The sequence below is a fragment of the Equus przewalskii genome, chromosome 16, assembly GCF_037783145.1.
Source record: "Equus przewalskii isolate Varuska chromosome 16, EquPr2, whole genome shotgun sequence".
Classification (NCBI taxonomy): Eukaryota; Metazoa; Chordata; class Mammalia; order Perissodactyla; family Equidae; genus Equus; species Equus przewalskii.
This window is the reverse complement of record NC_091846.1, coordinates 20,230,970-20,256,494: the sequence shown is the minus strand read 5'-3', so window position 1 is coordinate 20,256,494 and position 25,525 is coordinate 20,230,970. Positions and strand designations below refer to the sequence as shown.

General features: G+C 43.0%; 1 protein-coding gene across 1 annotated transcript in view; it reads right to left on the bottom strand.

Moving 5' to 3' along the window:
* LOC103551994 (guanylate cyclase soluble subunit beta-2-like) overlaps window positions 1-25,525 on the bottom strand; it is a 69,268-nt gene that overhangs the window by 20,111 nt on the left and 23,632 nt on the right. The window contains exons 4-10 of the mRNA XM_070578819.1: window positions 13,209-13,405; window positions 11,854-11,965; window positions 10,120-10,223; window positions 8,400-8,616; window positions 4,647-4,967; window positions 1,498-1,646; window positions 788-934 (exon numbers count right to left, since the gene is read on the bottom strand). Coding sequence (XP_070434920.1) covers window positions 788-934; window positions 1,498-1,646; window positions 4,647-4,967; window positions 8,400-8,616; window positions 10,120-10,223; window positions 11,854-11,965; window positions 13,209-13,405 — 1,247 coding nt within the window. The remainder of the gene's footprint in view (window positions 1-787; window positions 935-1,497; window positions 1,647-4,646; window positions 4,968-8,399; window positions 8,617-10,119; window positions 10,224-11,853; window positions 11,966-13,208; window positions 13,406-25,525) is intronic.

Below are 25,525 nucleotides of genomic sequence, written 5' to 3'. Positions count from 1 at the left end.
TATTTAGTTCATTTTGAAGATTGGACTGACAGGAGCAAAGAGGGAGTATATTTTAAAAGGCAGAGACATTGCTGTAAGCCATCTTAGGGTGGTTAGGGTCTGCTGAGCAGACAGAAGAGGGCACCTACTTTTCATCTCTAAATTTGTCCAACTTTTATAGTGTGAACAAACTTCCATACTTGGAAGAGTAGCTTCCTGTGAGAAAGGCGAGCAGATGTCTCGCTAATGGCCACGTAGTGGAAGGAAAGCTATTCTGAATATCTTATGGCACCATGGTGTCTAGCCTGCTGGCTGGAGGCAGTTTCACACCTCAGCTGAGTTCTGAACCTGTCAGACGGCGCATTGGATACACAATTTCCGTAAGCGGAGAAAAGTTGGCTATTTAGTAAACCTGGACCACTTGTTGAAATGCTTGAAAAAACACGCAGGAATTACAAAATTCCTGGCTTTCAAGATGGATTGAGCCCTACAAAGTAAATGAGGAGACATGCTCAGCACCATCCTAAGTTACGGACAAAGGAAGAATGAGAACCGTATATGTACGATAAATCTCATGAGAATCTCGAGCTATAAAACCTCTTCTGAAATTTGAGAGAAGTTAGAACAATAATATCCTAATATCTCTATTACTTAGGAACATATGCAAGAGAGGAAAAGGCTTGGGAGAAATTACCCATTTTAATTACAGTAACATATCCAGTAATCATCAGAGCAGCCTAATACACAGAATTCTCTTTTTTGTGTGTGAGAAGGTTGGTATTGAGCAAAGTGCTCAGTTGCTTTCTACCTGGATGGGCTCTCCAGTAACAGGATTCATCACTTCTTTTGCAGAAATTCTCATCCCCAAGGCAAAATTGGCCACTCTTTGAGCATGGCTTCCAGTAGGCACCGGTACACCCCCTACCACCATATAAGCATCTCCTATTGTTTCCACCTGCAAAAGAAAAAGAAAGGTATTCAGAAAATTTCCTTAATGCACTAAACATATCATTAAATACTTTTGTAATTTTCCACATAGTGTCAGCAGGACCATATTAAAGCTGGTGATTGTTTGCTACGGGTATGAGGAGTGTGAGGAAGGAGGTAGAAGGAAAATGTCTCAGAAAACAACCAAGAGAGAGCAAAAATGCCTTCTGCTTTTGGCAGAAACAAATCCCAGAGAAGATGAAGCTGCTGGGGTAGTCATGTGATGGTATACATCAGATGTGTATGGTCTGCATTAGACTTGCTGCTGAAATTGGAAAGGGAGAACCACTCCCTGGGAAGACAGTGTTTGCTCCTCAGAAGCATCTTAGCACTGGGTGTTGGCAAAGGAGTCCTAAAAAACTAAAATTCCTGAAATACCTGCAATTCTCTTTTAGCTCTTCCTCTACATCCCACTCCCATCCACACCAAACCCCAGACCAGTGAAGAGAGAGGCAAAGAAAGGCCCATAACAGAGTGCCTGCCCTGCCTGAGTGCACTGTGACGTACACCCCACGGTGTGCAAACACCTACTTTGTAGATCTCGTGGACACTGGTCAATCTGTCAAACTTGGAGTACATTGAATTCAGCATATTCACTATTTGGATAGGTTCGCAGGCAGCACAGATGTTAGTAAATGTCACCACATCGCTAAAAAGGATTGTACAGGTTTTAAATTCTCCTGCAACAGAAACCAAGTGTCAGTGACAGCCAAGAATATGGAATAATAATTCTATGAATTCTGAATTCAAGTGCCCCTTGGGAACCAAATCTGACCGTGCCTTGGGAAAAAGGAGCTGGATGCCATTCCTCATTCACTATTCACCCAACAGACATTTATTGAATGCTTGTCGTGAGCTAGTCATCATGCTAGGAGACCATATAAAAGCAGACAGGACCCCACTCTTAAGGAGCTCCCAGTCCAGAGAAGGAGACAGAGGAGTAAACAAATACTCGGTAAGATGTGATGAGGGCTGTGGGATGACAGACATGGGTTGAGTGGTCACTGGCTCACAGAGAAGTCCCTGGCAGGTGGGCCAAGGCAGAGCCTCAACTACCGGAGACCCAGGGTCAGGGTTGATGGAGACTGGTCACCATGAAGTGACGAGTTCCCTGTCTCTGTACAGAAGGGAAGCCGCCATATCCTCCACATGCCCTGCTAACTCATCTGGCTGCTTCCACTCTTGCCCCCGCTTTTGCTAATTTCCATATAGGAGCCAGATGATCTGTTTAAGTCAGATCCCTGCCTCCTCTGCCTCAAATCTTCCACGACTTCCGTCACACTTAGAATGAAACACAAAACCTTATCATGGCCTAGAAGGGGCCCCCTCTGTCCACACCACCTCTCTGACCTCATGTCTCCACTCTCTCCCTCCGGCTTACTCCATTCCCGCCACACTGGCCTTCTTGGGGTTCCTCCAGCATATTAAGTGCTTAAGGCCTCTGCACCTGCTGTTTCCTCTGCCTGACACACTCTTTTCTTAAATATCCAAAGGGCTCTTTCTCTTACGTCTCAATTGTAACCACCTCAGTGAGAACTGTGCTGACACTCTATCTAAAACAACAGTCCCCAGATCTCTATCCTCTTAGCCTGATTGCTGCCCTCCGCCCCATAAGATGTATGTGGCATGATATTTTATATGAGATTGTTTATTTGGTTACTGTCTGTCTCCCCACCGAGATATAAGCTCCATGAGATGGAAGGCTGTTTTGATCTCTGCTGTATCCTCATCATCTAGAGCAGGGCCTCACATGAAGTAGATGCTCATTAATACTTGTTGACTGACGGAATGGATGACTCCTTGAACACAGCTGGGTGCCTTCTGTATTATTTATACCTCTGATAATAATCTCCCCTTTGTGTAACTGTGTCTTCCCCTGGCCCACCATTCTCTCTTCATATTCTTCCTATTTTTCTGATCTCCTTGTTTTCACTGGCTTTTTTCCCTTCTTAAATAACAGGTGTTCCCTAGGGTTCAATACCCAAGCCTCTTCTTACCTCATGCTCCCTATATGATGTTAGCCCTCATTTATGGAGATTAACCACCACCCATGCTGCCATAACTCCCAGATTGGTAGCTCTATCCTAGAACTTCCCACTGAACTCTCCCTACAATTCCTAACTACCTGTTGGTCATGCTATGTGGAGTATTCCACAGGCATTTCAAACTCAACAGTTCTGAAACTGACCTTACCCTCCTGCCCTCAAGGCTGCTCTTCTTTCTGGTTCTGTCTTAGGATAAAGCATCACATCTTTCTGCCCTAGAAACCTCACACTCATCGCTGACTCCTGTCTCTTCCCTTCCGCATCTTATCAGTAATGAGATCCTGCTGATTCCTACTCATGCTGCCTTGATTCAGGACTTTACCATCACTCAACCGCACTTGAGCTCAGTTCCCTACACTGTGTTCACTACATCCGTTCCCTACACTGCAGCCAAAATCATATTTATAAAGCTAATTGCTTCCTTCCATTATAAGAAAAAAAAAACTTCCATGAATCCCCACATCTAAAATAAAAGACAACTTCCTTTTCCATGTAATTCAGATTCATCACTTATTATTGGAGCCTCATCCTTCCTGCACAGCCTCCAGAGGCACCACTTTACCGTGCACCCCATGTTCTGGGGACAATGCATTGCAGTGTTTATCTTCACACTGCCTCACCTTTGTGCTTGTTATCCCCTTCTGCTGAAATCCTTTCCCTTCTTTTTTTGCTGAAATTAGACTCAAGGCCCAACTCAAGAGCGTATGCTTTATATAAGCTTTCACAGTCCCACCCTGCCCCATTTCTTTCTCTTCCAGTGTCTATTTATTATTAATTTCCCTGTCATCTGTGTTTCCACAGCACCTTCTGTGGTGGAAAGAATATGAATGTTGGTGTTAGATGGACTTCTGATTGGTTTCCAGCTCTTTTCCTCATAAACTAAAGTGAATGTAAATTTGCTTGGCTGTTGTGGATAATAACACCTCCCTCATAGAAATGTTCAGAAAATTAAATGAAATAGCACATGTAAAATGTCTGACACAGATCCTGGCACGATCCTTGCTCTTTAATGCACGTTAGTTTCCTTCCTTTGGCCTCCTCCACCCCCATTAATTTATTCTGTATATATCTGTCAAACCCACAAGACTATGAACTCCTTTGGGTCCCCAAGACCTGGGACAGCACCCTGGCATTGAGTAAGTTCTCTATGCCTTTCTGGTGAATGAACACTCCCCATGACAAATGGAAAGTGAGTTCAGAGTAAACATGGCATTCTTCCCTCCAGAAATAGCTTCCTCTCCTAGAATGGTCCTTAGAGGCACCCCATGATTTATATAAGGTGTAGGTGTATCATTTCCAGTTACAGTGAAGAACCCTATTCATGGTCACTGAGCAAAGAGGCCAGTCTCAAGATACAGCTTTAAATTCTTAGAGAATGTAATATATGTGTGTGCAGATGACAGGCACTTTTATTAATCTATATTTCACTCCTGTACTATTTTTATTATTCTCAATGTAGAGAGAAGAAAACTGAGGATATACAGCTTATGTAATTAGCCCAAGAACATGTCGCTAACAAGGCATGGAGCCAGAACCCAAACCCAGATCTGTCTGATTTCAGAGCCTGTGGCCCTAACCACTGAGATGCACTGCCTCCTGCTCTGAAATCCCTGTGAAGGGAAAGGAAGGCCCTACCTGCCGCAACCTTTTTGCCCTCCTTCAGCTGGTTGGCCACATGTTCAGGCAGCATGGCATAAAGCAAGGTCTCTGTTTTCTTCTTTTCTATGGTCAAGTGCTTGGAGAGGACCCGCAGCTCCTCCTTCTTCCTCTCCAGCTGGTTGGACAGCTCAATCTCAGCCAGTCGCTGCTGGTTCAGGAGGATGAGATCCCTGGTGGTGTCGTGGGGGGCGATATCAGAAAGATACATCTTGTGCGCCTCCAGCTCTTGCAGGCTGCGGAGCTTCAGGGAGCACATGTATATCATGCACCGCATGGACTCCATCCAGATCATCTGGCCTTCCCACCACGGAGAGAAACGCGACAATATAGCATGTCACCAACAGGAGATGATATCAACTTGCCAGATCATCACCCACACAATATGACTTTCTGTCCACTGCACAGCCTGTCCTCCCCTTGTAGCCAAATTTCTTGAACGTTATCTATACTTTCTGTCTCCACTCACTCATCTCCCTCTCTCTCCACAATGGCTCTCTCCACAGCTGCTTTTCTTACTTTGAGGTGGCTCCCGTCTGTGGCCTCCAAACTGCCTGCTGCAACACAAGCCTGGCAGCCTTTTCCTTCCTCGGCCCTTCTGCTGTTGGATGGCATGACGTAGACTCTCCTCCCTGAAATCTCGCTTCTGGGGTCTTCCCTGACGCTGCTTTCTCCCTGAGATTTCCCCTACTCCTTTCAATTACACTTTTAGGGTTTTGTCGGTCCATTCCTTAAATGCTGGTATTCCCCAGTATTCTGTTCTGATATTCTTCTCTTTGAGCATTCCACAATTGCATCTTAAACCATGCTAACAATGAATCTGAATTTCCAGAGGAAACCTCGCTCCCCGGACTCAAGATGCGTATTTCTTTAAAAATAGATACGTTCATTATTTTATTATAAAAGTAATACACATACATTGCAGAAAAGGAAAAAAAGGGTAAGAAAATAATAAAACCACCCACAGTCATACCACATAGATAATTACTATTAGTATTTTGGAATACATGTTTTTATTACCAAAAAATGGGGTTATCTCGCATCTTCTTTTTGTAATCTGAATTTTTCACTTAAGATATATAATAGATATTCTTCCACAGCATTAAATATAGATAAGCATCCTGTTTTTGTGGCTACATTGGTTATACTATATTATATTTAAGTAATAAGCTAGCATTGGTTATATTACACCTAATTTATCACAACGTTGCAATAAACAAACTTGAGCCAAGTGTATAATCATGGCTCTTTTGTTAAAAGATATATTCTTAGATGTGGAATTGCCTAGACAAAGAATATGGTCATTTTTAAGGCTTTTGATACATACTGCCAAATTGTGCTCTAGAATGATTGTGACAACTTACATTCTCATCAAAGTGACTTTTAAAAATTATTATTACCTATCTATACGTGGACGTATACAACTGAACTCGCCTTCAATCCCCTCTGCAAATCTTCTCTTTATTAATTCTCTCATCACACATGCACTTAGTGCCTACTAGGAGCCAGGCACACTGTGTTAGACTTGGAGAATACAGCTGTCACTCAAACTGGCAAAGATCCCTGCCCTCAGGGAGTCTACACCGTGTCTTTTCTCAGTTAATCACACTCAGCTCCCAGGCAAGAAAGTTAATAATTATCCCAAATATTCTCTCTTTTTTTCAACCCCTACCTCTATGGTCACCAATTTCTGCCTTAATTATCTTGTGAATCTATTCCTCCGTCACCATGCCAGTGCCACTGCCTGAGTGCATTCAGTGCTTTAAAGCTTCTCACCCGTTCTCCAGTGGCAGCCTCCACCTGGCCTCCCAGCCTCCATTTTCTCCGGTCCATCCATCATACACCTGCAGGGATCGTTCTAAACCTCAAATCTGATCACGGTAGATACTTAAAAATGTTTTCAACTGCACAATAGAGCTCAAATCCTCATCTTGCCAGCCTCATCTCCCATTTCTCTACTCTACAACTCATTTAGGGCTCCTCTTGGATGTCTCCACAGCTTTGCCTGTGTTTATGCCTAGAACACCTAATTGTCAGATTGTCTAACAGAAAAGATAGCTCAAAATGTGTGCTCTCTTACAGACACACAAAAATTAACTCAAAATGGATCAAAGACCTAGATGTAAGAGTTAAAACAATAAAAACTCTTAGAAGAAACATAGGGAAAAAGCTTCATGACATTGAATTTGGCAATGATTTCTTAGATGTGACACCAAAAGCAAAGGCAATAAAAGAAAAAATAGACTAATTGGATTACATCAAAATTTAAAACTTCTGTGCACCGAAGGACACAATTAACAGAGAGACAAGGTAACCCATAAAGTGTGAGAAAATATTTGCAAATCATATTTCTTACAAGGGATTAATATCCAGAATATATGAAGAACTCCTACAACTGAACAACAAAAAAACAAACTGATTAAAAAATGAGCAAAGTACTTGAATAGACATTTCTCCAAAGAATATATACAAATGGCTAATAAGCACATAAAAGATACTCAACATCACTAATCGTTAGGGAAATGAATATTAAAACCATAATGAGATACCACTTAAAACCCATTAGAATAAGCAATTATCAAAAAAAAAAAAAAACCCAGAAGATAACAGGTGTTCACAAGAATGTGAAGAAATTGGGATCCTTGAGCACTGCTGATGGGAATGTAAAATGGTATAGCAGCTTTGGAAAACAGTATGGCAATTCCTCAACAAATTAAACATAGAATTACCATATGACCCAGCAATTCCATTTTTGGATATATACTAAAAAGAAATGAAAGTAGCGATTTGATAGACATTTGTACACTCATAATTCACAATAGCCAAAAAGTAGAAGTAACCCAAATGTCCATCAACAGATGAATGGATCAGCAAATGCAATGGAATAATATAATTACACTAATCTAATGATAATTCAGCCGTAAAAAAGAAGGAAATCCTGACACATGCTACCACATGGATGAAGCTTGAAGATGTTATGCTAAGTAAAGTAGCCCATCACAAAAGGACAAATACTGTATGATTCTACTACTATGAGGTAGCTATAGAGCGGTCCGACTCAGAGACAGAAAGTAAAATGTGCTTGTCGTGGCTGGGGGAGGGGGAATGGGAGTTGTTGCTTAATGGGAATAGAGTTTCAGTTTTGCAAGATGAAAAAAGGTCTGGAGATGGATGGTGGTGATGGTTGCGCAACAAGCATTAAATAAGTGAATGTACTTGACGCCACTGAACTGTGCATTCAAAAATCGTTAAAAGGATAAAGTTTATGTTAGTAAATTTTACCACAATTGAAACAAAAATGAATACGAAATGTATGCCCTATTAATAGTAGGTCAGATGATCACATTGCTATCTAAAGGACAGACATTACATTAATACCAATAGTACCACATACATTCTGAAAACTTTGGTAACAGAGACCAGAATTTTATAATTGTGTATATATGTATGTATACACATATCTATTATATATGTGGTATAATATATGTGATATAATAGAAATGTCTAATTAGAGTTCATTTATTTCTAAACCAGAAATGGTTGAGGAAATAAAATATATTGTTTACAGATCAGGACAAATGGAAACATCAGAAAAAAACAACTGTTCTCAATGTAGTCCCTGCTCCACTTTTTCAACATTTTTTTGAGGGAGGAAATTGGAAAACTCTGCCTCCCTCCTTTCTGACCAGTCTCCAAACAGCAGAGGACAGTGGGGAAGGGGTGAGTCACTACCTCGTAGTTTGAGGGGGGGTTGAATTTTCCATGCGTCAGGCATCATTTCCCTTCGTGCCTTCAGGACAAATTGACTGTTGATAAATTTGCAGATGCTGACAATGTTGAAGGTAACTTGGGGATGAACGATGGAGAAATACTCATTCAATCGAATCTTCTGGGTTTGGAGTCCTGGGACGTACTTCTGAATATTCACTCCAGCTTGCTTGACCCTCAGCTAGTCACAGAGGACAGATGTAAGAATGGGGCATAAAGAGCAACCTGCACCGTAAGCTTTCCCTTAGAACTAGCATTCGGGCCATGCTTTGCGACTCTCTGGGGGGAAGGGGTAAGTAATGGAACAAACACCAGGGAAGTAATAAATATTAGTCTAAAAGTCAAATCTGCAGCTAATCTCTGAAAGAGAAAAGAAAAGTATGAGAATGCTCGAAAGCATATCTCTGACTAACCAGAAACAGAGGTTAAAGCTCTCATTGGGCTAATAGTGCTTCCCTAGCTCTGTGAGGCCTCTGTTTCTGTCTTCCTGTCTCTCTGTCTCTATCTCTCTCTCCCTCTCTTTAGACTTAATTAATAAAGAAACTTGCAAGTTCTGTAGCATTAGATCTGACACCCAGCCCTGGGTGAAGGAGTCCATCACAGAGATGGGGAGACACCTTCTGTCTCCAGGGAACACACAGAAGGAAGAAGCAAAATGAGCATCATTTACATGAAATGTCCAATGTCAGCCCAGGCTGTCCAGGAATACTTAAATTCACTAACCATGGGGACTTTGTTAGGCTATAGAAATCAACCTGACCTTATGCAATAAGTATCATTAAGTTTTGTTATTTTATGCCCAAAACTTAAAAAGAAAGGGATTTTTTTAAGTAGATCAGAATTTAAAATATTAGTAGTAGCAATAATAATAATATCCTCATGGCACTGGGGGAAAAGCTGGGGTACATTGCTTCATAATTCCCTAGTTGTTTCTTATAGGGGTGTTTATTTCCTCTGCTGGATCAATGCTTTGCAAACAGAGATGACCCTCAAATGTCCTAGAATCTGTATCTAGCAGTCCGCTGGTAGATGATGATTCAACATGTCTATGCGTAAAAATAAATATCAGGGAAAAACCACAATGACTGAAGGCATTTTAACTGATTTTTTGGACCAAATTTACTTTGCCTAATTGCCGTTTACACGAGCTTATAATCACTTTAGTTGACATACATTTTATCCATGGTAACTGATAGCGACCAAACGTTATGCGTTAACGGTCATCCTCACAATTCCCACAGAACAGTGGCCTGAGTTGGCACAGACCTCTCTGCCACCTCCAAGATGCAGAAAGTGTAGCTTGGTGGAATTGAGACGTCCACGGTAGCCACAAGGACGGCAAGTGGTCATGTTGAGAATTCCACCCTGCCACTGCTACCGACTTTTGTCTCTTGGTGTAGTGAATTTTAGGGTCAGTTCCATTTTTTCTAATGGCAAACTTTCTCATGCACTCAGTAGTTCAAATCCCTTGGCAGTGCTTCCTTCAATACCTATCAAGGAGATCCTGCATTCTGGTTTCTGGAGGATGCCACAATGAAAAGGAAGTCGATGGACCTGCCAGGCTAAATGCTGATCTCCCAAGTCCTGGGGACTTGAAAGTCCCCACCAGCCATAAAAGACCATACACCATACTCCCTCCCAGGCCTATCCACAATCCAAGCTACAGAGGGAAAGGGCCTCTTACTGATTCGTCAAATACAATGTGGAAAGGAAAAGCATTGCAGAACGTCTTCTCTTCAATCCAGAGCCTCTTGGGATAAATCGGCACAAAGTTGTTCACGAGATGCCCTGGATGTAGAAAAAGAGAGTTCTGTTCACAGGCCACTCGCAGCACGAACCTGGCACAGAGCAGAGCTCAGGACAGTAACTTAAATGGCTCACAGGAAAAATGCAGTCCCTGCTCTTCAGCACGGGCTCCCTCAGCATCTCCAGATGGCCACGGCAATTCTTCTTCCAAATTAAAACAAACAGAAAACTTGCTACCAGGTTGAGAAGCCCCCTTGCCCCCTGCCAAGTTTCTGCCCGCCGCTGAAGAGTTTCTGGGCCAATTGAGTACGTCTCGCCATGAAAACAGAGTCGGCATTGAAACGGTGACAGCCAGACAATGAGCTAGCAGAGTAGAGTGTGTGTGCCGGCCCAGCGTCAGGGACATTTGCCATGGAGCTTTTTAGACTGACAGTTTGGGGTGGCACATGAAAATTTAACCAACAGCCCTATTTGGCAGGGGGTAGAGATTCGAAATGGAGCCTTTTTGATATGAAAATCTCCCAGACAAAGGATGTCAATTGCGTGTTTGACTCACTTGCCATGGCTTGAGGGACTTAAAATGCAGCCCTTTGAGCGCCGCAGCCCTTATCCCAGATGCATGTCAACATGGCCCATGGGGACGTGATGAGGAGCGCTCGGGCTCTCTTCTCCCAGTGGGTCGGAGCCCTTATTCTGACTCAGGTGTTAGGTGCTGATCGTAAGATCAGCTCAGTGCCAACCAGGGCACCTCTCTAGAGCCTTCATTATTAGCGTCATTGAGTTGATTCCAACTCCTAGCGACCCTGTGTACAGCAGAGCAGAACACTGCCCTGTCTTTTTGTGCCATCCTCTCACCTTCTGGCGTTCTATCAGACAATGCTCCACTGCTATTCATAGGGTTTGCATGGCCAATTTTTTTTGAAAGTGGGTGGCCAGGTCTTTCTTCCTAGTCTATCTTAGTCTGGAAGCTCTGCAGAAACCTGTCCACTATGGGTCACCCTGCTGACATCTGAAATATCAGGGGCATAGCTTTCAGCATCACAGCAACATGCAGCCGCCACAATACGACAATCGACAGACAGGTGACGTGGTTCCCTGACTGGGAAACGAACCTGGGCCTCACAGTGAGAATGCCGAATCTTAACCACTTGACCACCGTTAGAGAGCCTACTGCCTTCATTTTTCAGGTGGAAGATGGAGGACCTTGTCCAAGATCACACAGCTCCTCAGGGACAGAGCCAGAAGTCTGCTTTCTTGGCTCTTGGTCCAGTGTCCTTTGCACTACTAGGCACCATGGTTACTGTCCACAGACTTCTAGGCCAGAATGCATCCCAGGCCTGAGGAGTAATGAGGAACTTCATTGTTCTTGGTAATATATCAGTACTCATCCTCCTTCTCTTCAACACAGTCACCAAGTGGGACTGATTCCCATCCTCTCTCCAGGGCCTTTCCCTGATTACAAGAGAGACTGTGTCTCCGTGTCACCCAGCACAAATAAAAGGGGCAAAGGAAGGCAAGTTATAGTCTGATGTTTTAAAGTTAAAAACCATGGCTGCCAAATCCAAGCTCTGCAGAAATCAGGGACGTCATAGTCATAGAAGCTTCACCCATTTGTGTTCACCAGGCAGTCACTGTGCTCTGAGAGCCGGGGGCGGGAGAATAGCCCACTCACCTTTTCCTAACATGACCATACTTCTCACAACTTCCCAGCGGGACTTCTTCACCAGACAAACTGAGACACTCAAATATTTCTCCTTCATCCTAAGAAAAGCTGTGTCCAGGGCCTGCAGATGGCAGGGAAAGAAGCATATGTGTCTGGTCATGTGCCTGGTCATGGAACTGGAGATGCACAAACCCCATTTGCTGTGATTGGGGCCAGAGGAACAGTGACGGGGTATGAGGTCAATTCTACCAAGCCTTCGTAAGCCCCTAAATTTCTAATAACCCTCATGTTGTTTCTCTATCAAAAGCAGCAAGAACTTTTTACAAAATCTCAAGAGGGGCTGGCCGGAAAATCACACATGATCATCTTCTCTTCCTGTGGTTGAAGATTCTGCAGTGAACAGATTTGAAGTGGACTTTGAATGCTCTAAGATATGAACACCGTGTGCTCTAGGAATCACAGGCTTATCTGGATATTTGTACAAGCTCTGTGGATAGGAGAGCTGGGCCACTAATATATGTAATACCCAAACAAATAATGCTCACTCCACAGGTTGCAGTTGAGGCAGCCGATCACAGGATCACGAGTTGATGCCAGAGCCCTGACTGGCCTCAGCTGCAGAAGCAGGCACTAAGGACTTGAAAGGTCAATTTGCTTTAGGAGGATTCCAAAATAAGCCACTAGATCCAAATTTTAAGCCCTTTATATTGATATTTTCCAGGCTAAGGTACACCCCAGAAAGCCTCTCAACGTATATCCAGGTTATCTTAACCCAGTGGTTCTCAACCAGGAATGATTTTGTCCCGTACCCCAACCCTGGGGACACTTAGCAATGCCTGGAGACATTTTTGATGGCCACAATTGGGGGCGCAGGGTACTACTAGCATCTAGTGGGTGGGAAGAGACTAGGGGTGCTGCTAAACATCCTATAATGCACAGGACAGCCTGTCATAACAAAGAATTATCTGGTCCAGAAGGTGAATAGTGCTGAGATTGAGGAACCCTGCCTTGACTCCTCTATTAGAAGGTCCAGCTGATTCTCCCACTAGGAGGGACTGCTTTTGTTTTTTGGGTTTTTTTTTTTTATTATTAGGAAGATTAGTCCTAAACTAACATCCACCACCAATCCTTTTCTCTTTTTTGCTGAGGAAGACTGGCCCTGAGCTAAGATCCATACCCATCTTCCTCTACTTTATATGTGGGACTCCTGCCAGAGCATGGCTTGAGGAGCAGTTCATAGGTCCGCACCCGGGATCCAAACCTGCGAATCCCAGGCTGCTGAAGCAGAACGTGCAACTTAACCACTGTGCCACTAGGCCGGCCCTGGGAGGGAATGCTTTTTGAAGACATAGCAAACCCAGTACCTCTTGGTCTCTCTGGATGCCCTGACTGCCTTGTAGCCTGTTTGGCTTTGCCCTTCTCAGCTGTCTGGGAGACTTCTGCACAATCAGAAATACAACATGCTCCTTCTTCCCTGTCCTCTCCTCTTCCTCATTCACGTCAAGGATATCCATGGTCACTTCAGTGTTGAAGAAGTCTTTGGCTACAGCCTCAATGATACCTGCAGGAAGCAGAAGAACACCTCATAGTGAGGGATGGCAGAAGACAGTTGTGTCAACAAAAATCATAAAATAATCAAGTTATACAACTTCTGGTGAATATTCCAGAGCTCACCACGCCCAGGCCCTGCATCCAGATAGGCAGCATATGAAAGATCAATAAAATTTAAAAAACTTACAGGCGGAGATTTGAGTTATATGTGGCTGGATACCAAATATATTCCTGCCACTTTAATTTCTAGGTCAGCATCTATTTATTTGTTTATCTCAGGGAGGCATTTAACCCTTGAAACAAACTCTGGAGATAATGGAAGCAAAATTCATTTGTAAAAGCATTAAAGATGGTGGTGTTAAGCGTTCCTCTGGGAATCTATCCGAGGGTTGTAACATAAAGCATGGGAAAAGCATGCATGAAGATGCTCATCACAGCACTGTTTATAATAGCAAGGGAGAGTATCAGCTAAGAGTCCAACAATAAGGGACCAGCTAATCACAGCAGGAATATCACTCAGCCACTGAAGACGGTGGTTTTAAAGACTGTGAAAACATGAAAGGATGCTTTTTCTATAATACTGGATACCAAAAAAAACGTTGATATAAAATAATAGATGCAGAATTATCACAACGATCTAACGACCTGCATAATTTTAAATGTTGACGTGAAAATGAAATTATTCCTTCTTTTGGCACTTTGGAAACTTATTTTAAAGACTCAGAACTTTGGGAGTAATGGTTAAGATGGCTAAGAATCAGGCTATAAAAGAAATGGAACTTTAACTTTACCCACAGCTGGCTATTGGCCATTCTGCAGAATTTGTGGGGAAAGCCATCCTTACTCCAGAGACCTCACAGTTCTGAGACTGGTGAAGCCATTCCCATACCTGGTACGATGTGGCACAGACCACTTCTTTTTTTTTTTTTTTATTTTTTTTAAGATTTTATTTTTTCCTTTTTCTCCCCAAAGCCCCCCGGTACATAGTTGTGTATTCTTCGTTGTGGGTTCTTCTAGTTGTGGCATGTGGGACGCTGCCTCAGCGTGGTCTGATGAGCAGTGCCATGTCCGCGCCCAGGATTCGAACTAACGAAACACTGGGCCGCCTGCAGCGGAGCGCACGAACTTAACCACTCGGCCACGGGGCCAGCCCCATGGCACAGACCACTTCTATCAGAGTAATAGTGGAGAAGCATTTTCCCATTTGCTTCTCTCTCCGCACGAAACGATGGTGCATTCATGTCCTAACGAAAAGACACAATATGTTTTTCCCAGTGAACGAAAGTTAGTTAAATTATGCTTTGGAGGCCTTGTGAAACAACGGTACTTATCCACCACATCACACAGAACTATGTCCCAAACCCCCTCCAATCATTGAAAAATAAAATCTACCATGGTTTCAGCTCCTATATTGTCAGGAATTTTATATTATACCTAATGCCCTAAGCAACTCTATATGGCAAGCATTATACCCATTTTAAAGAGGAGGAAACTGAGACCCGGGAAGGTTAAGACTAGATTAATGGTGGAATGACATCTCATGGTAGATGTATGCCGGGAAACAAGGATGAAGATTTTGCCTGGGGGAATCCCCAAGAAGGAATTTTCTCCCCTGTTTGATTCATAGGCAGCTCAGCACCCTGACTTTTGGTCCGAGTGAGGGAAGAGATTAAGGAGCTGAGTTCCTTCCCAGATCTTTGCTCTCCTCCACGAGACAGGAGGGGTTGCTAATTAAAATGAGATTCTTTTTCAAATATTTATTTTATCTTTCCAAAAGCATATACATAAAGAATGCATGTGTTTGTGTGTATGTGTGTTTACATCTTGAATGAATCTAAAGAAGATTAGAGGCAGCACATATAAAAAGCGTATGGTAAAACAGGAAATTAAAAATTATTTTTAAAAATTATATCTAAATCCTACATCTGTGTGATGTAATGAAAACAGAATAGCAGAGTACAGAAGGGCTAAAATGAAAATCCACATACTGCTGCTGCCATCTCCACCCTCACTCCTGGCCCCCAGCTAGCCCACTTCCAGAGACACTTCGCAAAGCAGGTGCCTTTAATTCTGGTCAGTGTCTCCAACTCTCTAAGTAACATGACTATACTTTTATTTCTTGATTAAAATAGGGCTTTATAAAAGTGGAGAATCAGGGCAAAACGAAGACAGTGAGAAGCAGACCAGACTATGGTCTTTGGAGACAGGGACCCCTGGCGTGGGGTCCTAGCTCAGCCCCCACAGCCTGGGCGATTTGACCCTTGTGGGCCTCAGTTTCCTCATCGGTAGAGTGGGAAAAGTAAGAGTAGCTAATCTCAGGGGTGTTAATAAGATAATGCAATGTTTATAAATTGCTTAGCCCAACATCTGCCTCATAATTAGAATCCAGTGAAAGTTAGCTAAAACCCAACAAGATTGAAGGCACAGCTATAAGCAGAAATGTATACTTTCAGCCACAGCCAAATTACTGGAGACAGACATAAAGAAAAAGTCAGGATTATCTTGTTTTATTTTTGCCTAAAGAGACAATCTATAACATTTTACCCAGTAGAAAGCACTGTATAGCTATCACGGTATGTATTTTATTTCAACTTTCCTACTATGATATTCACATATTTTATTTATCTCATTATATGCAAAACGTTCTCACCCCTAGAGACATTCTCTTCTATTGCTTCTCCAGCGCTGGTTTTGGCATATGAAGGAATGATTATCAGAAGAATAGCAGGAGTGGGATAAAAACAATGGATTTGGGACTACAGAACCTCAATTCCTTTCACTCTTATCCATAAAAGAGACAGAAATATGCTGAGGACAATATGTAGAACATAAGAGATGTTCCAGGGGCCGGCCCCGTGGCCAAGTGGTAAATTTTACGTGCTCTGCTTCAGCAGCCTGGGGTTTTGCCGGTTTGGATCCTGGGTGCAGACATGGCACTGCTCACCAGGCCACGCTGAGGCAGCGTCCCACATGCCACAACCAGAAGGACGTACAACTAGAATATGTAACTATGTACTAGGGGGCTTTGGGGAAAAAAAGAAAAGAAAAGAGGAAGATTGGCAGCAGATGTTAGCTCAGGTGACAATCTAAAAGAAAAAAAAAGATGTTCCATAATATTTTTTGATTTAATGAATGAATGGAAGAATATTAATATCTTCTCTAGAACTGTGTCTTAAAATATTACCCAAATTTTCAGATGAAAGATTAGACTTTAAAACAGTTATGGAAAATTATTGAAGTGACCTATCTGTATTTCTTTATGCCAGAATTGTAGTGCTTTAGCAAAGAAATTTGAAAGGAAGTTGCTATATGAATTACTTTTAAAACTAGCCATATGGAACAGAGAGAAAAGGAAGGTGAAGGGAGTTATTATTTATGAAATGTCTTTTCTGTACTGATTACAACACTAGAGACTTTACATGTATGATTTCTTTTAGTCCACACATCATTATGAGAGAGGGTTTTTTTCTCCTATTTATTCCTTTTTTATCTCTGTGTGTGTCCAATGACTGAAAACGTGCTTGACACATAGTGGGTGCTCAATACATATTTGTTAAATAAATAAGTAAAAAAAACATGGAAGTCTAGAGAGGGCAAATAACTTGTCTGGGATCACACAGCTAGAAAGTCACAGAGCTGGTTAGACAGCACAGTAGGCCCATCTGACCCATAGCCAGGGCTCTTTCTACTCCCTCTATCCTTAGGTATTTCACATGATAACAACAGGACAGACCCGGCTACTCATCCTACTTGAAGTCAGTTAGGTTTCCAAGCCTCTTATTCCTTATCTGACAACTGGAGAAAATAATAGTTTTCCCATTTAACACCTATCAGGGTGCACTATGGTTCAAGAGTTTCTTTAATGTACATAATTCCATTTTATCTTCATGACATGAAGATGGCACAACCAATCTTCAAGGATGGTTGTGCCATTAAATATAGAAATGGTAGGGGCCAGCCTGGTGGCACAATGGTTAAGTTCACGTACTCTGTTTCAGCAGCCCGGGATTTGCAGGTTTGGACCTTGGGCGCGGACCTAGCACCACTTGTCAAACCATGCTGTGGCAGCATCCCACATAAAATAGAGGAATATTGGCACAGATGTTAGCTCAGTGACAATATTCCTCAAACAAAAAGAAGAAGGTTGGCAACAGATGTTAGCTCAGGGCCAATCTTCTTCACCAAAAAAAAAGAAAGAAAGAAATGGTAAAGAAAGAGCTTAGTGAACCATAAAGGGCCCTAAAAATAAATAGAAACTATTTCATTAAAATAATAAATTATTATTATGATATGTGTAAATGTCACTTTGCCTTTTCAATAAAGCATTCTCTTTTTTAAAAAAGAAAAAGGAGTCTAGGCGTTAGAATTTCCAATGATCTCTACAAACAAGAAAATCAAGGAATGAACTCCAGAAGGACATATCCCAGTAGGGAAGTTAGTTTCTTAACACCTCAGGCAGTTACCCCGTGGGTTAATCAGAGTTGGATGGTTTCCGATTCCGGCTCTTGGCCCTGTCAAGTCTTTCCTTCTGATACATGAATAAATGAATCTGGCTGCAGAAGCTATTTATCAGCTCTATCCAGGCCAGGAAACCTGAGGAGAGATTTTATAAGTCCACTGAAACCTGACTGTTTCCCAGCCTTTGTTCCCATTGTGATCAGTCTTCTAGATTTCATTCCAAACCCACACCAGCCCCTATCAGAATAGGTCATCATCCATCACAAAGCCAGCCTCTCCAGCTGTTGTCAGCCGGTTTATAAAAATGACCAACAGGTATTTATTTTCCATTCCTTTCCCCAGAGAACTTCTCAGCCCACTGACACCATGTACCAAGGACTCCGCAGGCCCCTTGCATCTGCAGCCCTCGTGGGGGAGGCAGGAGATGGCCCAGAGCGGCTACAGACATTTGCTTCCTCTCAGGGCCACCAAGACCAGACTCAGATAGCCTTACCTGATAAGAGAGTGCGAGGTAACTGTGGAGGGCATCCAGGTTTTCAATAAACTCCGTGAGATTTCCTCCCAGGGTCCGTAACATCCTGTCATAGCCAGACATCTTGCAGAATTTAAAGAAGTATTCTCCAAAGAGTTTCAGAATGGCTTCCATGGAGATACCTGCAGAAGCCAGGCAGACCCCCAGAATAAGCACCTGCCAAGTGTGTGTTCTCATCCGGGCAGTTTTCATTTATTTCCACAGAGTCCGAATCCGGCTGTGTGAGATGTTCCTGAACTTCTCTCTAAGGCTTAACTTTTCTCCTCAGTAAAATGCCAGTAATAATGTCCACATAGTGGGCCGTGGTGAGGAGCCCAGTGCAGGCTTGGCACCTGGTAGGTGCTCAGGAAACATGAGTCCCCCAGCCCTACTCTGGTCTTTTCTGTGGCCCCCATGGCAAAAATTTCTCTACAGTCCAGAAGGGGACAGGAAGCTTCACATTCCTCTGATGGCCAAATCTGGCGCCCACAATGAAGCTCGCTCTGGGCAGGGCAGTTTTGGGCCCTCTGCAATCTCTCCTACCCCTTATAGGCATCTTTAAATACAATGGCCTTGAAGCAGAATAAAAAGTTACCTCTGAGAAATAACTAATACTGCCACTAAAAAACAATATCAACAAACTTCTGTCATTCCGATTTACCCAAAAGATGATACCAAACCCTTGCGATGTCTTCCCCTTCTCTCTCGTCCTCTCCACATCCTAGTTTCCTTTTGAGGTGCAGTTTTCACATTGCATCCTCCATAAAGATCTCTCTCAACATCCCACGTCACACTGAATTCTCTCTTCCTGAGTGGTGCATTTTTCTTTTCTTCCTAACTGTATGATAATTCTGAAGGGCAGTGACCTCGTTCTATGTGCTTTCTGTGCTAGACATAAAGTAGGTGCTTGATAAATACGTGGGGTAAATCCGTGATAGTGGGGCTGCTGCCCTGTCTGCACTGTTGGAATAGACAGCGTGCTATCATTTCCTTTATGGAGGGGCAGCCTGTGTTTGTTTTTTGTTTTTTTTTTTTTGTTGAGGAAGATGTGCCCTGGGCTAACATCTGTTGTCAATCTTACTTTTTTTTTTTTATGTGAGCCACCACCACAGAATGGCCACTGACAGATGAGTGGTGTGGTCCTGTGCCCAGGAACCAAACCCAGGCTACTGGAGTGGAGCATGCTGAAATTAACCACTAGGCCACTTGGGTTGGCCCAGCCATTTTTTTTTAAGAATATTTTATAGTTTCGGAAACACACATTAATTAATGTTATTTTACTCAATGCTTGCCAAAACCTTGTAAGATAATCTTACCATCATGTGCTCTTTTTTACAGGTGAGCCCACCGAGGCTGAGAGTCATCTTTGTGAATTGACCCAAATCACACAGAGTGGCAGATGCTCTAACTCTGAATTCAGCACTTTTTGTACCATATCCCAAAGCTTCTGGAGAAGCAGTCAGAGAAACAAGGAGTCTCCCCCGAGGTGGGGGATGCGGACAGGTTTTTCATCACTGACACAGGAGACAGAGAAGCCATTGATGCTGGTGGCCTGGCGCATCTGTGAGAAAACATTCTCTTATTTACGGTGGCGTTGTGACTTGTGGCAAGTCCTGGGGGCTGGGAGAAGGTCTGGAATGCCCAGGTTTATGGGAGAACCATGGGATTCCTTGGCTGGACCCTTGGATCCTATAAGGCTCTGGCCAGGACTGGAATTCATAGTAAGGGGCTTTCCATGTCACTTGAGCTTCCTATGACCAATTCCTATGGGGGTGGCAGGGGATCCAAGGAGGTCTGTGCGCTTTCCAGCTTCTCCTTGCTTCCTGAGATGGTCTGAGCAGCGGATTCTCTGCAGCACATTGTCTACGGCCAGACTATCGGGTAGATAACCATTCCGTAATTTGAGCAGGAGAGAATCCCCACTGAGGAGGTCTGGTCTTGTCAGAGGTGAGTTCTATATACGTCCCCAAAACGTATTAGCCAGATCTTCTGAATCTAGAGGAAGCTTGGAAGGCTAGGGTGGGAGGGGGTAACAGCCTGCGTTAATTGCCTCTGTTGGGTTCTCTGCTTGTAGGTCCATCGCTAGCTGGAGGCAGGCAGGCTTGTGGATAACAGCAATCAAGAGCCACCTGCTAACCCCCAAGGGAACTGAAATAAATTCCACTCAAGTCCTTTCCAAAGCTTATGAGTCCCTGGGAGGAGAACTCCTGAAAAGTACATGAACAGGTGTGGAATTGTTCTTTCCTCTTTCCTCCTTCCACCCCTGCCTTCTTGCTAAATCTAACTTGTTCAAGCTGAGAAAAAACAGCTGTGCTGTGCATCCCGGAGGGTGGAGCTCTGAGCAGGTGCGTCCTGTGACCTGCCAGGAAAGCACAGATCCCAGAGGCCTCCCTCTCCAGGGGACCTCTCTGGGGAGGACTAGGCTATCTGCAAGTCAAGCAGTTACAGTAAAGTGACAGTGGCCACCTTGTGTAGAAAGTCTGCCCACTTGGCTGTTCTTTTAAATCTGTAAACCTACAAAAAGTCCACAAAGTTGCTTGCTCCAGACCCTGGTTATTTTGTTTCTGGGCACCCAGCTCTGTTAAGAGGAATGGACGGCTGGCTTGAGACAACTGTTGCTTGAACATGGATCTCGGGTTTGTGTGTGGTGTTTTCGCTCAGTGCTGGGTTTGGGGCCTCTTCTAGGATTCTTGGTTGAGGATGCTTGTCTAGCAGAGGATAAAAGTCACTTTTTAAAACCACCACCTGTTTGAGTTTGTTGTACAGTATACCTCAGTGGACTTAGGATTCCATAAGTTTTCTAAGTCACAGGGAGTCAGGGATATATAGAAAATGCAAGAGAGAACTAAACCGAAGTTGTGGGTTCCTTAACAGAGCTTTTGATAGTGCAAAGAAGAATCTATAGTATGCTTGATATTCTATCTTTTATGTAACAAATAAGAGGAAATAAGGAAATATGTATCTATCTGCTTATTTGTGTGAAATTAAACACCAGGATGATAAACCAGGGACTATTGAGATTGGTTACCTACAGGCATTGGCGGGAGTGAGGTGGAAAGGTTAGAAAAATTGTGGAGTGGAGGAGACTGACCCTGCTCTGAGCACATCTTTTTGAATAGTTCTGGTTTAGGGAATCGTGTTAATGACTCATATACTTTGAATAAAGAAAATAAATAAGATCAATAAGGATAGGGAAAATCCTCAGATGGAATACAAACAGAAACAGATTAACAGAACAATATTTCGACAGAGCAGTTTTGAATAACCTAATTACCCAGGAAAAAAATTAATCCAGTAGCATTTGAACATAATATTTCGACGGCTTTGTCCTCAGGCTAAAGACAAAAAGGACTTTAAATAAATATTTAACTGCAGTTAGCAGGCTTCCTTTGCACAGCGGTGTGGGTGAGCAACTCTGAAATGACTTTCTGAAGATTCGAGGATTAAGCATATAAGTAAATACATTGTACATAATGGGAACCAGATTTCTTGCTGTGTGAGGAGGAATTACAGTTATGGAAAGGGGAGGAACAGAATGAAGGCTGTGGTGCAGATTAGGAAATCTACCATAATAAGACCACAAAACCCATCATGGTTTTAGAGAGAGAAATGGATGGAGAGAGAGAGAGAGGGCGCTGTTTGTGCGTGTGTGTGTGTGTTCAGGCTTCCTTGGAGAAATGGCAAATTTCAAGCCTGGTGCATAGAAAGGATGAGATGAGTTTATAACCTCTCATCACGCCAGAAAGTGAAGAAGTGACCAAACAATGATAGGGACGCGTCAAAAGGACACAGGGGGCAGTTTGGAAGGGCACTGGCTACATCTTGGAAAATTTGAATATCAAAAATAATGAAAGTAAAGGCTTCCAACCTATTAAAAAATAAGAATCAAGGGTTCACATTGATACACATAAATAAATAGGAGATGGGAAAATTCTTTCTTATAGTAGAAATCCAACTAATAAATATAAAAGGAATGATATACTTAGAAAAATCACCACTTGACCACCATCATAATTGTTGATTCAGGCAAGAATCACCAAAGAATACTAAAATTAGGGAAGAAGGAGTTTGAGGAGCAAGAAGATATTTACATAGTCTGAAAATATTTTCTCACAAGATCCTAATGACAAAGGGAAAAAGAGGAACTTTACAATGAAGAAACCCAGCAGATTTCCCCCTTAACCAAGTAATCAAGGTTAACACCAATAACGGGCAAATTGACATAATATGCCTCCTGATATGATGAATCGAGAAGGACAAAACATCACTTCTGTGGGCTTCCTGCCAAGAAAGCATAACCTGAATTGAATCATGAGGAAATATGGGCTAAAGCTGAGTTGAGGGGCATTCTACAAAATAGCCGACAAGAACTTTCCAAACATATCAACGTTATAAAACACAAAGAGAGACTCAGAGACTGTTCCAGACTACAGAAGACCAAAGAGTCAAAGAACTGACACGATCCAGGGTTTTCCTTTGTTCTAAAGGAAATGTTGAGACAACTGGAAAAATCTCCATAAAGTCTGTAGATTAGATAATAGCATTATATCAATGTTCATTTCCTGAGTTTGATGGTTGTACTGTAGTTATGTAAGAGAATTTTTTGGGATAAAGAGACATCGTGTCTGCAACATACTCACAATTCAGGAAAAAAATTATAGATGTAGATATAGAGAGAAGGATGGAGCCAATATAGTAAAATGTTAACATTCGGGAACTATGGACGAAGAGCATGGGAATTCTTTGTACTATTCTCACAAAATTTCTGTGAGTTTGAAATTATGTCAAAGTAAAAAGTTTTTGCTATTGTCCTGAAAAGACCCTAAGAAATCTAATATAATAAGACCACAAAGACCACATTTATCCATGGCCAGCCGAGATACAGCTGGATTCTGGGCCTCTGTAATATTATGAATTTTGTTGGGTATAATCAAGGCATTATGATTATGTCTTAAAATGTCTTTATCTTGTTAGAGACTCATACTGAAATATTTATGAGTAAAATTAGGGGAAACCAGAGATTTGCTTTAAGACATTCCAGCAAAAACAAAACCAGAAAAAGGGTGGAGGGACCAGAGAGATGAAACAAGATTGGCAAAATATTAGTAATTATTGAAGCTGAGTGAAGGATATGTGGGCTTCAGTATACAATTCTCTCTACTTTTGTGCATGTGTGAAAAAATCTATTAAAAAAACTTTTTTTAAATAGAAGACTTCTTTGTTGGCAGGAAAATAATAGTCATAAAGCATCTATGCTTAGTTTTCCAGGAGAGGTGTGGAGCCTTCTAAGAAGCTTTTTGATTGGAATGATGTATAAACTCAAACTTCGTGGATTAACGAGCTTGGCTTTTTGGCGTCACCAGGAAATGTTTACTTCTTGCTGGGTGATAGCTCAAGGGACTGGAAAGAGCAGAGGTGGGCTGTCCAGGGCAGAGGACAGGATGCCTGCTAAACCCTGGCAGAGGGATGACGCCAAGCCACAGTCACCGACGCGGGGCCTCCTGAGCGAAGGGTCCACTCAGGGCTGATGAACTTCCCATGACCGCTGCCCACCTCCCATCACCCAGATACAGGGGACAAGAACTATTCCTCAAGGTGGCCCACCTAAGGTACCCAGAAAACATACGCTCTTCCACAAGACAGGGAAGTATATGCAGTACATTTTTTAAAGTTTTCTATTGAAAATAGGTAAGTTTTTTTTAAGGCTTTCGTATCCAAAGGAATAAGCTTCGGATACCTGGAAAGAGCCGCTCATCCAGAGCACTCTCCTTCTCAAACGGTATTGCTCAAGTCAGGCATGAGATCATGGACGGAGACATCCTTTGTGAGTAGGAGAAAGAGGAGTTTAAAAAGAGAGGAACAGCTACCCACGTTGGCATCATCAGTTGCCAGGAGGAAACAGATTCTAAATTGGGAGGGTTGGGTTCCAGGTGTAGCAGTAAGTCTATCAGGGCACAGAGAAGAAGGGGCTGGGGAGTTAAGGTGGCTCAGTGGGAGGTCCTCTGCAGGGGTGAAGCAATCTCACTCAAACCCGGTAGGTAGGAAGCTCCCGGCTTCCCCGCAAACTTCAGAACAGAGAAGTCAGCCCAACCAAGCGTCTACTGGGCGGGGTCGGGGGAGAGGGACAGGGCGAGGGGATTGCTTTGTTGACTACCCACTCTGTGCTATGGACTTTGCTCATATTATTGGATTTCACCTTTAGGACAAGACTCTGAGGCTGGTGCTGTGGATATCATTGCCATTTAGCAGTGGGGAATTTGACTCAGGTTACATTCTTAGACGTAAGGCTCACCCAGGTCTGTCTGATCCCAAAGCCCTTGCTAGAGACCTTGTGCCCAACCAGTCAACAGCCCCTTCGGCCCACGGCCTTCAGCACCGGCCTCCAAGTCAGGACACCTGAGTTCAAGTCTTCTTTTTTCAGTTGGTCCCGTGGCCTGGGTTACTTGTCCCACCTCAGGGGGTCATGGTGAAGAGCAACTATTACAATGCCTGATTTCAGGACTTCACCAATTTTATCCTGTTACTCTTGTTTTTAAAGAGGTAGGTGCAGAGAAGGCTGGTTGGCATTTGCTGATGGCTAACTGTTGAAACGCATTTTGCTCTTGGTTTCTCAGCAAGCGAAGTCTAGACGGACACAGCTGTGCCAAATGGCTGTTGTGTGTTGTTTTGAATTTTGTCACTTCAGATCGTTAATAACCCACTTACACACTAAGTAGGCACTTATTCATATACAGAACAATTCCTTATGCAATGCTCAACCCGCCATCTGGTCCCATCCTGAATTATGCTAATTAGAAAGCACAGAGCTATGCGGTGGCAGAGCGGTCTGGAAGAGTCCCAACAATTGCTTAAAGGTAGGAAAATTGCATTCTGGAGCCCACTGGAGGGCAAAGCACTGACTAGTGGTAGCTGAGCATGCTTTTCTCTTTGTCTAAGGGAGGAGTTCTTCTCAAGTGACCAGTGTATTTTGTGAAACAGTGAAATGTCCTTCCAGCAGACTTCCTCCTGGCAGGGCCTTGCTCTCTCTGACTCATGGGAGATATATATGTATGGAGAGAGAGAGAGAGACCACTCTGCCCATGCTTCCCAGGGCCACCCTGATTCTAAGACACATGCATGTGTTTACTCGATTTTGCATCCCAACTTTTTAATTGAAAATGC